The sequence below is a fragment of the Hyalella azteca genome, unplaced genomic scaffold (genome assembly GCF_000764305.2).
Source record: "Hyalella azteca isolate HAZT.00-mixed unplaced genomic scaffold, Hazt_2.0.2 contig6234, whole genome shotgun sequence".
Lineage (NCBI taxonomy): Eukaryota > Metazoa > Arthropoda > Malacostraca > Amphipoda > Hyalellidae > Hyalella > Hyalella azteca.
The window spans coordinates 30812-49189 of record NW_025936401.1 but is presented as its reverse complement, the minus strand read 5'-3'; the positions used below and the strand labels follow the sequence as shown (position 1 = coordinate 49189).

Below are 18378 nucleotides of genomic sequence, written 5' to 3'. Positions count from 1 at the left end.
TTGAAGCGTGTGTCTCTCCATACAACAATAGGAGTATTATCTTTCTTGTTGGAAGCTAGGGGTGCTCCTCTTTCAACTCTATAGGGGTGTAACCCCTGCAACTCGATAGGGGTCCCAGTTAAAATTTAGGGCAGGGAATAGAGCAGGCCGTCGCCGGCTGCAGAGCCGGCGTAGAGACTGTCTCTTATACACATCTAGATGTGTATAAGAGACAGGGGTTATACAGATCCGGTAGCCTCTATTAAATTACTTGTTAAAGTTTATTCAAATAAGATGTTCGTTGCACATTTCGTAATGACTTTTCGCTAGGTGTTCTAATTGTTCATTAGAATTATCCGTTAACTGTTCAATTATATACAGGGTGTCCCAAAAAAACGATACCAACTTTGAATGGCTGTAACTCGAAAAGTAATAGAGCTGTCTCTTATACACATCTAGATGTGTATAAGAGACAGTGACACGTCTTGGCAGCCTAAATGATTGAAGTCAGTAAGGACAACATTCTGGAAACAATTATTTTTCAGGCATACTTTATGAAACACNAAATCGTTGGCGAAAACAATAAATTTTGTTTATGGTTTGACATATGAATCAAGGGAGTTGAATGCATCCCATGAAAGATTTGTTTGCTGTTTAACTCTTCATACACAAACCAGTAGCAAAAACGACTACTGTGTAAAAAATTTCTCATGAAATATAATAAATATCTACTCATCGTGATCATGATCTCGTGATTTTTATATTTAGTTGACACGCATTAGTGCATGTTATATGATTGTGATAGTCATGAATACCCGTTCGTAGGTGCTAACAATATGCTAATGGAATCATCCAAATATACTAGTCTTCATTTCATATTCAGTCTTTTCATATCGTAAATTTCAATTTTCATCAATTAACAAAGTTCACATATTTTCGTTTCTTGAAATTTATACTCAAATTATAACGATAGAAACGAAGATTTAATTTGTAACAATTGTAACGTAGTGAAAAATTTCATTTTCGACTCGTTTGACAGTACATTTCAGTTTCAAACTTCCACTAAATCACATTCATAATCTAGAAATGTTAATCCTTACATCTTATCCAACATATGTATGTCAATTAGTTTAATGCGTGCGTTTGAGGCATCAAAATATTCCACGGATAATCCCCAAATGAGAAAATTAATCATGTCCACTTGGCTCTGTACCTTGATAGGACATCTCCAGAACTTGGCAGTTCTTGCCGCTGGTGCCAGGCGGGCAGAGGCAGGCGCAGGCGGGACCCATGTAGCCGTGGTTCAGGCAAGGGTCTTTCTTGAGCTTGCATGTCTTCAGGTTGGTCTCTGCGGTAATAGGAGATATTCTAAATGGAGGTAAGTGGGTATATAAAAGAGGTATTAGAGGTATATTCTCATTAACACAGTATATAATAACTTTCACGTTGGAAAAAATATGACGAGACACGTTGTGATACGTTTATTTCCGTAGACATAAAAATTAAATTAAGAATTTCATTCAGGAACATGATTTGCATTTCTTTTAAGAACTCTAGTCCTTTTGAAGCGTGAATTAGAGACAAATTGGAACATTTAAAATGACGTAGCATTCGAATATCGATTCTAGCCAATTCGTAAGCTTAAAAATCTCTATTTATCCAAATCCCTCCAATAGGAAAACAACATTTTATATATAGAGCTATAGCTCGAGTTGTGAAGGCAGTTGTCGTCGCTGACGATGTCGGACGAGTTTCATATCATATATCATATCATGAATAAGACGATGCAACCGCTGTACATATGACGTGACCACATACAGCGGCGTAGCCGACTTCTGCCGGTCTCGCCTTCTTCTTTACTTGTGTTGGTGAAGTCGGCTTAGCCGGTCACGGTTCGGCTCGCTTCCTTATATTTAGAAGCCTTGGTTTAAGTGAATCTATTTGACTATATGAAGCTCTGAAATTTAAACTTTAGTTATTTAATTTGCATCCAACTAGATATTTGATGGAAGCAGCACGATACAATTTGATCATGTGTCTGGTCGTGACGATTCATGAGGTCTTTCATTTACAGCCAAACAGCAACCTGTTCACGTATTTCTGTTCAAATATTTTCAATTACCCTTACTCAAGCTTTATGTTCACATCTGAGCAACGGATTTGGCGGTATTGTACTTTGGTTGACGTCCTGTCGTCCGACGTCTGTCGTCCTGTCGTCGGACGTCTGTCGTCCCGCCACACGACGACTGGAGTCTACTAGTCTACTACAAGCGTGAGACCCAGCGTTGCCAGATGGTATATTTCTATACCAGATTTCACAAATCTGGTATTTTCAGAAGGTGTCTGGTATGAACATTTTAGATCTGGTATATTTGCCTAAATCTGGTATTTTTCTGGTATTTTCTGACTTACTGCAAATTTACTGCATTAAGTTCCACCTCTGAAGTTTGAATTCCCTCCATGGATCATATAGATTACCATCAGAGCGGCGCGACTTGAGGTTTCCCGCCATTTTTGGAACCGCAAGTTTACCGCTTGATAAAATAACCCCAATTTAAATTTTAACATTTAACAAAAGTGCTTAGTGCTATATGAGAATGAGAGTGATGATCCTCGATTGGTTACTGATCAGTGATGAACTGATGATATGACCTAGGACGAGTGAGGTTGTCGAACCGATCTCTGCGACGCAAGCTCCACCATTTTTGTTTGGTGGTTTTGAATTCTTGGGTGCCACTTATTGGAGTGCCACTTGAATTCTGGGGTACCATTCAATATTTCACTGATCTTGACAATTATCATCCATTCATGGAACTGGCTGCCTACTGCATCGCTTGTCTACTTTGACCTGTCTCCAAAGCATTCGTGGTGCAAGTGTTTTCACACGTCACCTATGTGAAAAACAAGCAACGAAATAAAATTTCAACTAAGGTACTGGAGTCCGTTATTCGGACCAAAAGCTCTCTGCTCAACCGCAACAAGTGATCACACCCGAAATGTTAGATTAATGCAATATGCAAGCATGTACGAAAATAAGCAAAATGAAGATGGCCTGTTTCCGTGGCTTGCTCATGTTGAGCGAAGAGGAAAAAGTGCCACAATGACACTGATAAAAAAGGAATAAGTGTCAATGTAATCAAACACAGGAAAAGAAAAGTGTCAAAATGTTCCAAACAGAGGGGGAAAAATATAACGTGTTCAATTTGGCTAATTGTCGTCAAACCAGATAACTGCACAGTACATAGGATAATTTTTTTTTAAAACCAACGTTTCTGACGAATAGTTTTATTAAATTTTGAAGTATTAGTCTGTTTTTGAACGATAGAATTTCTGGTATACTTCTGGTATTTTGAGCTACGCAATCTGGTATTCTCGCCAAGAAAAAACCTGGCAACACTGCTGAGACCTGCTCTGGGACTTGCGTGCGCCCATGGTCGAGGCATGCTGCTGTCCTACTAATCATAAAAGAACCTTACATCCGCAAAAAACTTACCATAACCATATAACTATAACTGTATAAACTATAACGATAACTATAAAAACTATAACGATTACTGTATAAACTGAAGCTAAATTTAACACCGTAACTAACTTAATCCTCTGTCTAGGACTTATCACTATAACTATAACTATTGGTGTTTCCACAGCCTTGGACCCGTATGCTGGTGGACGAGGCAAGAGCTCCTTCCAGGCTGCCGAAACCTAAACCTATTGTAGGTTGAAGCCCTAAATCATTGTGCCAGTCATTTGAATAAATATAGAGTTCAAACCCCATATTCCATACTTTTCCCGTCGTCGGTTTTGTTACATCGTATCATATCATAATGATGTCGGCGTTGAATAATAGGCCTGATGTGGCCTGTCGCCGATTCTTGTATTTTTCGTGACTTGTTCATAGGAGATATCTAAAAACAGGTCCTTTGACCAGATTTTTTTCACACCTAACGATAGTTTGAAATAGCTACTATACTTCCATCAGGTTCTATATGGTGCTAGGCATTTTCATGTCTGCCATCAAGGAGGCTGTTCCACATGTAGGTGACTCGGAGCGGGAAGAAATGTTGTTGTAGAGCAGTTTTTTAGTTTATGGTCGTGGTTTCTGGAGTTGGTTCTGGTTTCAAATTATAGTCATCCTTCCGGGACCTTAAATAAACCATTGGTACACTTGTATACTTCAATTAGGTCACCACGCAGACCTTTATAACGAGGCTTGGAAGCTTAATATTCTTCAATCTTCCTTTATGTGACTTGCCATCCAAGCCTGGAATTATCCTTGTAACACGTCTATGATTACTCTAGTAGATTTTTGTCCTTTACAAGTTTCGGTGATCACACGGCATTTCCAAACTCTAGGTTCGGGCGCACGACAGCGACAAACAACAGCTTCTTTGCTGCCTACTAATCTAGATAATCAGGAATTGGGATGCGTTTGTTCCAATTTTCTCCTTCTGTTCAAAAGTGTTCATCTGCATTTTGGCGATAATTCGTGTTGCGCTTATTGAGACAAGTTGTTTTTAGAGCTAGTGTTCAGCCATGAGTTTGTTTCTAAGTGGAATGTGGCTAATCAAAGGCTTTTAGTTAGGTGTTAAACTTTAACAGAATCTATTAATAAGAAGATTTTAGTCTTGAATCGGTCAAACATTTAAGCATTTATTTGTACGCTTGAATGCACTTGTAGAGTTTCCTTGCTGTTCAATAACTTGAAGATCGCTGTTCTGCCTACGTGCTCTGATTTTACAGCATGATTTTCTGAGAAATCTTCNCAAGCAAGTGAGACAATGAAGAGTGTGAGAAGCAAGTGAAACAATGAAGAGTGCGACAAGCAAGTGAGACAATGATGATGATCCTGTTCATGGTCTCACCTACACACTTGTAGATCCTGTTCATGGTCTTGGTGTTCATGAACGACGGCATCACTTCAGTCGGCCGCAGGTCTGAGCCCATGGCGGTCTGGTAGAGCGGGTTGAGGGAGACAACAACAAGCTTTCCCTCCGTGCCCTGTTGGAGTGCCGTAGTCGTAGTGTACAGCAGGCCATTATACTTAGCGGCATGTGGTTGCAGTGAGCGGTAAGAATCTAAACTAAACGGTATGTCGTTGCAGTGAGCGGTAAACCGCACTATACTGAGCGGAATGTTGTAGTGAGCGGTAAGTCGCGCTATACTGAGCAGTATGTCGTTGTAGTGAGCGGTAAGTAGCTTAACCGAGCGAAATGTCGTTTTAGTGAACGGTAAGTCGCGCTATACTGAGCGGAATGTTGTTGTAGTGAGCGGTATGTCACTATACTGAAAGGAATGCCATTGTGAACAGCAAGTCGCTATTTTGAATGGCAAGTCGTTCTAGTGAGCGGTGAGTTGCTAATTCTATGACATTTTTGCCCTTCTATGAGTCGCCCTTACGGAATTTGGCCTGGCAAAAGGGTGAGTCAATGCTATGTGTTGAAAAAGTGTCATTATATTGAAAATTTGACCTATTGTAATTTTTCTGCAACATTGGATATTTTGCACATGAATGTTTTTCTCCTCTATTTATTAGATTATTTTCCTATTTATTGTGTTTATATCCAGGTACCTGCATGCCTATCTCTAAAAGCTTCTATTAAAAATTAAAATTACTCGTATGTTTAACATGTCTGAGGAAAATCTTGCACTCACTGTAACCGCTGAATCCCAGCCAAATTTGGTTACATATCATTTCATCAATGGTCTTCACGTTCACTGACCTTAGTGTGTAATTCATACAAGCAGCCATGCTTTGCAGTCGCGGAAGGGAACAGTGAATATTTTCAAATGAACTTTTACTTCATCAACAACCAGGTTACAAGTTACGATTGGCTACAATTGACGTGACTACTATAAGTGACTTCTATTAACATGACTACAATTAAAGTGACTACCCTTAACATGGCTACAATGGACGGTTGAAATTATTTTACATTGGTCTGAAATGTATAAATTCATAATTAACATGTGATATTAACAGGAATAAATGCATCTAACGATTAACTTGACGATGACCGTCTGAACGCCACACCTTACCGGCTGGCGTCGAAACAAAGAATCGCGCCTACAAGTAGCGCAGTTGGTACTAATCAACTACTAAAGAAATGCTACGCGCTATGCGATGAAGCTGCGGCTACACTCACCCCTTCGGAGGCGATCATGATGGAGTTGTAGTCAAACGGCACGTCGAAGTTGTTGGTAGCAATGATACCGTAATAGAGATCATACAACGCAGCAGAATCGACGTTCTCACGGTGCACGTGCACGTATTTGTCCCTGGACAAATGTCGTGATAGGAATGATCAGAATCATGGATAAAGTATTTACATGTGAACGCGCTTATTTCGACGGTTATAATACGTATAAATGACCAGCATCATATTTACCGATATGTAAATGTGAACAAAAATATTTCGACAGTTATGACAGCAGTGATCAGTATCATATTTACCGATATGTAAATGTGTACAAAAATATTTCGACAGTTATGATAGAAGTAGTCGGTATCATAAATAAATAAAATACTTAAAAAAACTTAAAAAAACACGTTTTTCTTGTAGACTAAAAAGTAGAAAATAAATTATGGCTCGCCCCAAAAAACGTGTGTCGGGCAGATTTATGATTAAAGCGAAAAGCACACAACACACGAATTTTGNATAAGAGACCCAGCCTATACTAATAGTACTATATACGTATAAATATACACTTTGCTCAATTAAGCTAATTTAGGTCTCTAATTGCTAGTTTTTATGATTGTATCTGAAATTGTTAGGCGAAAATAGCCTGCATGCCGAATTTCAGACCTCTAGAGCAATCAGAAGTGGGCTAATTTTCGTTGTCAATGTTAACAACAAACAAACAAACAAACAAACGCGAAATTGAGTAAAGAAAAACGTGTTAAAAATAGCACATTAAAACTTCTAAAATTTCACATTTAAATATTTTCAAGTGCTTAAGTGTTTTCAGATATTCTGGATCATAAAGTATCGGTCCGATCGAGAAGTGTTCAATAAATTATAAATATATTTCCACTTGTCCAATTAAGAAATTTCTGATTTACTAGAGAGTCTGTCTAGCTTAGAGTCGGTGCTATAGCCAGCTCATCGTGTGATAAAACAAATTTTTGGTCAAAGGTTTAATAAAATCGTTTAAAAGGTCATCGCGTAATGCTTGACTAAGGGCTTGTGCACATACTACTGGAATTACACCTAAACATATATACACCTAACAACATACACCTAAATATTTCGGGTAAATTGTTTTGTATGTATATATAATTCACTTATCCAAATGGTATCGAGCTAGTGTGTGTTTAGTGTATTGCTCAGCTGGACTCAATCATATTTGAAACAAATTCAATCGGATAGTCCATTTGATATTAGTTTAAATGAAGTCTGTTGAAAATACGACTTAATAATAATGAATGAAAGGAATTGAACGAGTGGATTGTTTCGAATAAATAGATTCAATTCTCATAAATTGTGTAGAGCATTATAACCAGCCCAGATAATATAATTTGTCACCTCAGATTAAAATAATCTACTGTAAAAGGAAAGTTTATATCAATGTATGAGTTCGATGAAACACAACTTGCTCCCGTTTCAGATACTTTCGAAAGAAGTGAGCACACGCACAAACCTGTCGCTGCGGCTGGTTTCGTGAGCGAAGCCCATTACGTGCGCAAGTTCGTGGATGAAGCCTTTATCCTGCGAAATATAAGCGATATTTATATCCTAATTCAGCTATTAATGTAGATAAGAAGGTATTTTGGTTGACAAGCTTACGCAATATTGACTCAATATTTAATGACTAGCTTACTCAATGAAAATATATTGACAAGCTTACTCAATGAAAATATATAGAGGAGCTTACTCAATATTTGAAGACTTTTTAGTTCATTATTCGTTACAAAGGAAAATCACCAAGCAAAAAAACATTTATTCCCGCTCGAAGAAATTCGGACGAACATAGTCATGAACAGAACATAATCCTGCTTCACGCTGCATATATACGTACAGTGCATGCATCCTCTATCTTCAACACCGATGGATAATCAGGGTTGATGCCCACGTTGGCGGTGCATTCTTTGGCATTCTTTATTTGCAGGTAACCGCCTTCCTTCACCTCAGTGGCCGCCATCTCGCGGAACCTGATGCAGGTGTCCTTCTCCCATTTCCTCATCGCTCGCTCCATCATCAACTTGTTCACCCCGACTATTGGAAGAAAAATTCGTTATTGGATTAACCACAAGATGAATAATTATTGTCGAATTGACTGGTATTAGGATGAATAGTCTGATCTATTTTTCATTCATCATGTGTAAGTATTCATGGAATTGCGGTAGTTATAGTGTTCAATACAATTGGAAATCCTGCTGAAAAAGTCTGAAGAATTATTAGAGGTGTGTGATTTTTCGGGTAATCGCATGAACCCCAATCTTTTATTGCCAATAAAGTCATTTTGCATTCACTCAGTATTGTCAAGCAACTCATTATATCAGTTGTGATCTGAATATCAACCTCCTGAATATATTCTGAATATCTTACCTCCCAACTGGTAGGGAACCACAACCATTCCGTCTGCCCCGATCGGCCACATGGTTTCATCGGGGTACATGTTCCTGAAGAGATGATGCTTCCGATGATATTCTAGAGGGGAATATTCCACCCCATCCACCACGACGCTCACCAGACTTCCACGAGGCACTCCATAGTTTGCGGGCACCTGCGGTCGGAGATAGCAAAACAATTTCATTTTGAGTTTATGGTGGCATAGTAGTGAATATCACCAAGATTGGGTGAACGAGTTGGATGTTTGAAATCTTTGAATAGTTCATAAAATTCTGGTTGAAATCTGCAAGGTGGTCGAATGGCTAAGAATTGGCAACAGATCAGTCTGGCCTAATCAACGCAGGCACCACAATATTATGCGATTATAATGACAATTTCGCTATGGCAACATGTTCCTCCTGCCAGTTACATATCAGCAACATACTGATAACATGTTCCTAGCAAATAATATGCCAACACTATGTATACATGTCTGTTGCAATTAACATGTTATAAAATGATTGTACTGACAATGACACGCCAGTGAAATGCTTCAACAATGTCAGTACAGTCAGCAACATCGGGGCACGCGCAAGCTTTATACAACATGGCAGAAACGGGAGCGCAACCATTGGCCACTACTTAAATGAGCCATGGAGCCATCGCTCAACCTAAACATACACGGCCACGCTTAGCCTCCGAGCTAAAATACCATTTAACACGGCAGAAAAACAACAAGCAAGACCATTTCCGACACGTTTAAAGCCATCGCGTCATATGGCGGCCGTCACTGTTGCAGTTAGTATTGTCATCTTGGAGGCTTCATTCCAGAATGACGAAACCTCCACGCTTACCACACCTCTCCTCTTCATTTTGTGGCAGCAAATAAGATTAGGTTAATTCCGGAAAGGTTTATTAGTGTGGAGAGTCGGCGGTGGTAATTGTGGAGGTAGCCTCCATGTTGACTATACCCAGTCTAAATTTTCACCCTAATTTGGGAGGCCCCGGAGGTGATAGAGTCGGCTTAATGATGAATCAACTTTGAATCGGCCACCAAGGATATTTTGGTTCGCAGCCTTCGGCTACAAATTTAGTTCTTAAACAAGCCTTGTAGCAATTGCTCTGTATCAAAATGCTCGGTTAAACTCAGAGCTGCGAAATCACAAACCAACGCTAGAAACATTACGAGCCATACACGTTCCGCGCCGGCTTTATGGCAAAGTCGCAGCGTGCCTGCAGCCACTGCTGCAGCCAGTATAGTCTCCACAGTATCTAAACCCCAACATGCGCCTACCTCCGCACTTACCCCGCCTCTCCACTTTTCTGCCGCCAATAACCGGCTAGGTTAAGTAGTATTAGTAGTATAACCATACCCATAACCAACTAATATAACCATATCAATATGGTTATATTTGTTGCAACCCGATTCTACACATAGAATATGGGCCTCCGATAAACTTTGCCATGATCTTTAAACTAAGCGAGTAGTACTAGGCTGCCTATATATCGCTTATATAGGTCCAAATGCCACCTCCCTTTCCCCCAGATTAAGAAGGAAAGGGAGGGGGAAATTTTTTATACACATTTCAGATTCGGCCTTGTCAGTCCCAATTAGACATCAGGTACCAGATACGCCCGCCTCGCACCCGCTCCCAGGTCGCCAGGGAATAGACTGGATTCCAATAAGAGGCTAATTTAGTTCGGCCAAATTTAACGAAACGATAACAAAGAAATTAAAGCTCAACGCGTCATTAATTCAGAAGCTAACACCCACCCCGAACCCGAATTCCGAGATGGGTACTGACTAGAGCGTCTGCTGCGGACTTACGGCGACTGCGACTCTAAACATTTAACTTCATAGGCTACTGTAGTCAGTAGCATGCTTGAGCACGGAAAAGAATGTGAAATTGATGTTGATATTTAGCAGTGTTGTCACTAACATGCATCAGCAGATATATGAGTATACTGACAATGATGATAATTAAGAATTCTTATAATAATTCTCACGAAGCGTGATGATAGGCTACTGCCAACGTAATTCCAGCAAGATGTTTATACTCGTACTGCTAATGAAATGGCATGATTATACTACCACAAACATTCATACAACATTATTACACTAGCAAAACCATGTCAGCAAAATGATTATACTGCCAGTAACACGCAAGCAGACCAGCTACAAGATTAGCCATTCAATAACAAAATTAAGGGTCCAACTTTCATCTTCTTCAAATTAGTTGACTATTTCGTTGCCTACCAGATGCTGCGTCTGGCAACTTAAAATCTCCAACGTCAAAATGACATTCTGTCAATTCACTCCCTCACTCAACACGGTCAATAAGTAAGTCTCCCTCTCAACACAGTCAATTTAGTCGCCCGCTCCACACAGTCAATTTAGTCTCCCGCTCAACACAGTCAATTTAGTCGCCCGCTCCACACAGTCAATTTAGTCTCCCGCTCCACACAGCCAATTTAGTCTCCCGCTCAACACAGTCAATTTAGTCTCCCGCTCAACACAGTCAATTTAGTCACCCGTTCAACACAGTCAATTTAGTCTCCCGCTCCACACAGCCAATTTAGTCTCCCGCTCAACACAGTCAATTTAGTCTACCGCTCAACACAGTCAATTTAGTCTCCCGCTCAATACAGTCAATTTAGTCTCCCGCTCCACACAGCCAATTTAGTCTCCCGCTCAACACAGTCAATTTAGTCACCCGTTCAACACAGTCAATTTAGTCAACCGTTCAACACAGTCAATTTAGTCGCCCGCTCATCACAGTCAATTTAGTCACCCGCTCCGCACAGTCAATTTAGTCGCCCGCTCATTTCAGTCATCCGCTCAAAAATACTTTACACTCAAATCAGTCTTCCACTCAAATCAGTCTTCCACTCAAATCAGTCTTCCACTCAAATCAGTCATACACTCAAATCAGTCGTACACTCAAATCAGTCTTACACTCAAATCAGTTTTACAATCAAATCAGTCTTACACTCAAATCAGTTTTACAATCAAACATGGAAATCAAAGATTTAACCATTAATCATTTTGCAAACTAATCACCAAGTTAGTGATGGGATAATCATAACATACATGTACTAAATATCGAAGATATCGAGTTTTCCATCATCCGAGGCAACGAGTTTGCACATATACATCGGTCAAACATTTACATACACTGTATATTCATAGAATATTATAACATAATAATATAGAATATTATTATATTATTATTATATTAAAAAAATTATAACACAACAATGAAATACTCACAGCGATAACACAAGAAGCGATTACCATCAAGGCCAGGTTCAGGACAACAATATTCACTGAACAACTCATTTCTGTTCTCTTTACTCTACTTATTTCGTCTAGTATTAAATATTTTAGCAATTCTGAACACAAGAAATACAACCACTGCACGTACTTCACCTGTTCAGTGAAGCACTAGAGTGCTGCGCGCGGAGCAGCTTCTTTTAAGGGGAAACTTTGTGCCGCACAGAAAAGGTGTTCAAGTTTGTACAAGTTGGGGCACATGTACACTGCAAACTTTGCAGGCGCACTCCGATACATGAGTGGGTCATATTGTCCAAATATTGACTCACATTCGTACCAGCTGGGTCAGGATAACCCAAACAAGTGCAAGAAGCGCTTCGCATTTTGTAAGAAATTTCACGTATTTCTCTGAGTGAGATATGAGCTCTTTGTTCCGTGATGTTTGTAGCGTGCAAATAACGTGGCGTGGGCGGATGGCAAGTCTGCTAAATTCATCCGTGACATTCATGTACATTATTCATCATTAACATGTATGTAAATTATTCGTCAGTGACATTCATGTACATTCATCCATGATGTTGGCTTAATGGAAGAAACATATGGGAGACTTTTATGGGAGATCATCTGAATTATCCGTTACATAGTACACCATAATCGCTCGAGCAGCTAACTGATTTTGACTATAATTGTCACTGTAAGCTGTGATCGAACACACAACTCACTGCTTCAAACCTGGTACTCTGAACTATTACCACTTGGCCACCCTTCCGAGTGGTTAAAGAATACAATGTAATAAAAATTGTTTTCTCTTCCTCAAAATAATCGTTATACGTATTTGTTTAAGCCTCTTATATCGATCTATTAATAAAAGCAACGAATTTGAATACCATGGTCTATAGATATGATTTTTTCAAATGATATCGCAGAGTAACTTTGTAAATAGTATTTTAGTATAGTGATGCATATGAATAATTTAGCTTGGTATGTATTTATCAAAGGAATTTGTACACGGGCGCAATTCTGAGTCTGGGACCCAGTTCTAAGACTGCATGGGTTCAATTCTGAGTCTGGGTCCCAATTCTGGGCGTGGGCCTCAACAACACCTACGATGAAAGCCAACAGTTGATCTATTTTTGTGCTCCGTCAATACTTCGATGAGTTCAGCTGTGCCGAGTTAAACATTCGCTGCAAAAAACACAAACGAAATCAAATGAAAAACGAGTTCTTCCAATTCTTTGTTAAATTCCTTCAATACATCGGTCACACTTTTAAGCCATGTATTGTCCGATACGAATTTCAAGAAATGGGTTCGACACAGCTGCGTATATCATCAAACATTTGCGAAAAACATACGAGAAATCATGTGACAATAAACTGGCACCTCCAGTTCTTTGTTAGATTACTTGTATACGCTGGTAAAACAGACGTCTCGGACAATTTTACGGCCGGACTCGCGGCCGGACTCGCTGCCGGACTCGCTGCCGGACTCCCTGCCGGACTCGCGGCCGGTCTACAAAATTCAATGATGAAGGAATATCTCCCAAACCAATGAGCGCAGCTCTATGGAACTTGGTACACTTATTCATTAGGACCTAACGGTGATGTTAAGCTTATGAAAACCTTTTTAATGTCGCCTTAATTCGTGATTAATATGCGATACGGGGCGAAATTCGCAGTGATCAAGGAATTTCTTCCAAACTACTGAACAGATTTGGATGAAATTTCGAATATACATTCCTAACTGCCAAACGGTTATGTTTAGCCCGCGAAATTTTTTCTATTTCGCCTCCTTTCGCGTTTTTTCCATTTCACCTTCTTTCGTGATTCAAACAGCAATACTTGCTTAAATTCGAAGTGCTCAAGAAATTTATTATAAACTACCGAACAGATTTGATCGAAACTTTGCATATGCGAATACCGTAGCTCACAAACGGTGATGTTTAGCTCGTGACAATTTTTTCTATATTGCCTTTGTTCGCTAGTTATACGGATATACAGAGAAACGACCGGCATTTCTGAGGCCGATTTTCAAACTTGCATTGACCAAGAGCCATTTATGTATAGCCGTATAACTCGCAAACGAAGGCCAAAACGAAAAAAAATGCTACGACCTAAACATCACCGTTGGGAGTTCAGGTATTTATATGCAAAGTTTCGTTCAAATCTGTTTAGTAGTTTCGAATACATTTCTTGTTCACTTCGAATTTCGACCCGTATCGCCATATAACTCACGAATGCAGGCGAAATTCGAAAAATTTTCACGAGCTAAACGTCACCGTTAGGTCCTGATAAATACGTGTACCAAGTTTCATCGAGCTGCGTAAATCATTTTGGGATATATTTTTTGATCGTTGAATTTGGAGATTGACCGTAGGACAGGCCGCGAGACCGGCGTCGAGTCCGGCCGTAAATTTGTCCGAGACCAAGAAAACAGACGCCGTGTATTTTCCAACACGAATTTTAAGAAAAGGGAGCGACACAGCTGTATACTACTAGGTAAAACATCTGCGACAGAGAACACGAAAAATCATATGAGAAAAATTGTATCTGCCATTTTTCACTGGTGTTTGTATATGTCAGGCCAACACGAGCCTGTTGTTCCTGATATCGGGCCTATGCGACAGCAGAGACTAACGTCGCAAAAGTCTATTGTTTCAATAGTGTTTTTTTCATTTTTCATTGCCATTTCTCTAGAGAAATGGCAATGGGGCTCTACAATTTCTTTTACACTACTCGTCTAGTCTCTAATCAAGTCAATACTCGTCAAAGCTCCTAGCATTGAAAGAATGGTCAGAAAATTTAGAAATTTAAACGTCGTTGATTTGTCGATAGATTTTTTTATCGGGTGTGTCGGTCGGAGGGAGGTTCAGAAATACAGGAGAGATGACATCGAGTGAAATTGCCTTAAGGATTAACGGAGCCGGCAAAGTTGCAGTTAAATTATATGTATTATTTCATTCGTATTATAATAATATATTTATTTTTATGGTTATTATTTTTTATTGTAATTTAATTATTATTATCCTTATTTTATTTTATTTAATAAGTTTCAAATCAGTTGATACGTTAATAAAGAGACTAATTACGTCTACTGAGGCTGGGTGACCACATGGCTGATTGGTGCAACAAGTGAATAAAGTCACTTATTGTCTAATATAAAATTTTCACGAATTTCAATTTATTCGTTCAGCATCTAATTCACGTCCTGTTCTGTGCATCGAAGTGTTAACCTGAGCAATCATTTGTCTCAGCGGGTTGTCTTCTCCATGATTTGTTCAGTGGAAATTTAATTAATATTCATTATTAATTCATTCATAGCATTCATTGTTCCTAAGAACATTCATTATCAGGCGACCTGCGCAAAATGTTTGCTAAATTATTAGTTATTAATAAAAAATAGTATATTATGAAGAAAAAATACGGCCAGACACGCGTTGTTAGTATTAAACTGAACGTTAAATTCTAGTAAAAACTCATAACCAGCATTTTTTACTAGTTCTTACGCATTCTTTCATTTATGAGTCCACTATTTCACACACCTTTGTATGCATATTATATATTAACGCGTTTTGTCGGAACTTTCTCGGGTAAATTTATACGGTAGATTGCAAAAGAAATTTGGAGCGGATGGGGCCCTCGCGAAGGAATCTAAATTTTTGATATTGTCCGAATAATGATACACTTTCTGCACGTAGCACTAACACGTCCTTTGCCGGGCCAAACTGGGTCAGGATGACCTACAGATGAGCAAAATTTGAATCGTTGTTTGGACAAAGTTACACTTATTTCTGCGAAGGCAACTTTCACACGAGAGCTAATAGGCAATTCTAATTTGACCTCAATAGCTGGTTAATTGTCACACATTTGTATAGATTGTCATTGGAGTGTCACAAAAAAATTAGGCTTGGCTTAGGCTTCCATTTTTCAGTCAAAATTTAGAATGAAAATATGAGAAGCAATTTAAACAAATGACCATTACAGAACAAAAGCACAAACAAATTAAATTTTATTTGTCAGTTTATTAATGAATATATTTTGTAATTATTGAAAACTGTGAATTTTTTTAATGAAATGATGGATTTAAATTTTGCAGATATTAAAATTTCTGGGAATCAAGAAATAAATTATTACTTGACGGGAAAGAAATTTTGTATATCAGAACAGCAAATGTTTTAATTTACGAGGTAATAACTGACCAGGTTGTACAGTGTTGCATGGATGTAATATATTCATTGCATGTTAATATTGAGGTATACTGATTGATAATTCAGATAAAAAGTAAAACTCGTGACTACTCACAGCAAAAATTAAACAAGGGATCACCAGCAAAACTAGGTTTAGTGCGACAATATTTACTGAATAATTTATTTTTATTCTGTTCACTTGAAATTTTAATCTATAATTAAATATTTATATAAATTGTGAAGGGAGTAAATCAAGTCTCACTGAATGCTTCATCAAGTCTCAGTGAGAGCTTCTTCCGCTCAGTGAAGCAAAAGTCCAGAAGCTTCACGCGGCGCAACTTCTTCTATTTGAGGATTTTTATTATATAAGCTGCTGGGAACATGAGGAAAGGTGTTCAAGTTGACAAAACTTAGAAAACATGTTCACTTCAAACGTTCTTGATGAGACACGTTCTTTGTTCACCGATACATACAACGTCCGATACATACAACGTCCGATACATACAACGTCCGATACATACAACGTCCGATACATACAACGTCTGATACATACAACGTCATCACCAAACAAAACATGTATTACATTACACAAAACACATTACAAAAAAAATATTGTACATTACAAAAAAAAATTATTTCCCATCTGCCAAGGTAAAGAATTGAAAAATTTGTCTCTATGTATGGGTATATTTCTCAGTCTAAGTCTGAGAAAATTAATAATATTGTTAGACTCATTAAGCTTCAACTGATAGGTACATTGTCCTAGTAGAAGATTTTGCAATGTTTTTTATACGAATTTTTCTCATAAACAATTTTTTTGTGGAGCAATTAGGATTACAAGATGATTGACTTAGCTAGCTTGTTACCCACCCAAAATTATTTTAAAACTTTCTTTCTCATCTACAGACAGGTTAAAAATTTTCTCACTGTTTTTAAAAATTGTACAATTGAAGTAGAGTTATTAGATTTTGCCATCTTGAAAATATAGTCTCAATTCACCATTAATGCCCAAACACCCCTTTAGCTATTTTATTGATTAAATTGGCTTTCATGATTCATGTAATAAATTAGGACTAGGTAATGAATAATGTCAGTTGTCAGTACTAGAGACTTATAAGTTACAGTGTCTTATGTATTCTTAAATGATGCAGATATTTTAAATGTGATTCATGAATAAGTTTCATCAGTGTTCAGACCAAAGAATGATATTCATTATAATTGGAAATTGGAATTACACAATATAGATAACCACCAAATAATTAGGGTAGAATTCTGGGAATGTGCGTTCATATATTCAAGATTGATGATCATTGATCCAGCCTAGTAGTACTAGGTAGTAGTAGCATGATCAGGCAATGCCAATCAGGTACAAAATAGCTATTAGGTAAATATAAAATAAAAATTGAAATATATGTTTGAAAAATGTGCAATTAAATTTTATTTTATATTTACCTAATATTTTATACCTGATTGGCATTGACTGATCATGCTACTACTACTAGGCTGGATCAATGATCATCAATCTTGAATATATGAACGCACATTCCCAGAATTCTACCCGAATTATTTGGTGGTTATCACATATGATTCATATGTGCACATAGCCTAGCACATGTTTGTACCTATATTACCCCTTGCCCCTGGGTTCCCCTGCCAAATTTCACCTTGCAGCACGGCCAGCACCAATCGCCAGGATGCACAAATAGGCTATTCTATTAGTAATATCCAACTATGAGAATTCTTTTTCTTTGATATCAATTAGTATATCATCATCATTCATCAATAACTTTATTACCTAGGTAATTTTACATATCTGGTAATTTTCCTCACTTTCTTAGCCCCTAACATAAACACAAAACAGTATTTTGATTTAATCTCTAGGCATGCCATTAGCCTTACCTGCTGCCTTAGTAGCCTAGGTGCCAGTGTCACATCAAATACTGATTCTACTCACAGTCACAGACCACAGTCTCGCTGAAACATGTACAACATCGTAAATAAATTGAGAAGTATCAGATTAAAACTGACATAATTAATCAGAGATAATTAGACATTAACTCACTTGATATAAGAGGGATTCGTTGAGGAGAGAGCTTCATTTTTTATGGTCATCTTCTGAATGATCGGACAGGAACTCCTTACCGATTACGGCCTCTCAGCAAGTCGGCCCTGTTTGTTTGTTTCGAATTTATTTGTTTTACACGATAGAATTGCTCAATAAGCACTATATACTTAGAGACAGACTAGCTGAAGCTACTGGGATTTTTATAACGATTTTGAGGAGGGCAATTTTTTTTAAATTGATCTCAAAATCGGCACAAAAACAACGTCTTTCGCGACAGTATTTACATTTTGGGCCCACGGTGACGTCACAGTCGGAACAACAAACGAC

At 38.2% G+C, this 18378-nt stretch overlaps 1 protein-coding gene across 1 annotated transcript; it reads right to left on the bottom strand.

Annotated features, from left to right (window-relative positions):
- Window positions 1-1192: 1192 nt before the first annotated feature.
- Window positions 1193-11952, bottom strand: LOC108668424 (astacin-like metalloprotease toxin 3; the record flags this gene model as incomplete). The annotated part of the gene is made up of 7 exons (XM_018155650.1): window positions 11800-11952; window positions 8526-8703; window positions 7996-8192; window positions 7618-7685; window positions 6123-6255; window positions 4842-4977; window positions 1193-1327 (listed from the first exon to the last, which is right to left on the bottom strand). Coding segments are annotated over exons 1-7 (916 nt in total), but the record flags the coding sequence as incomplete, so codon positions are not given.
- Window positions 11953-18378: the final 6426 nt, after the last annotated feature.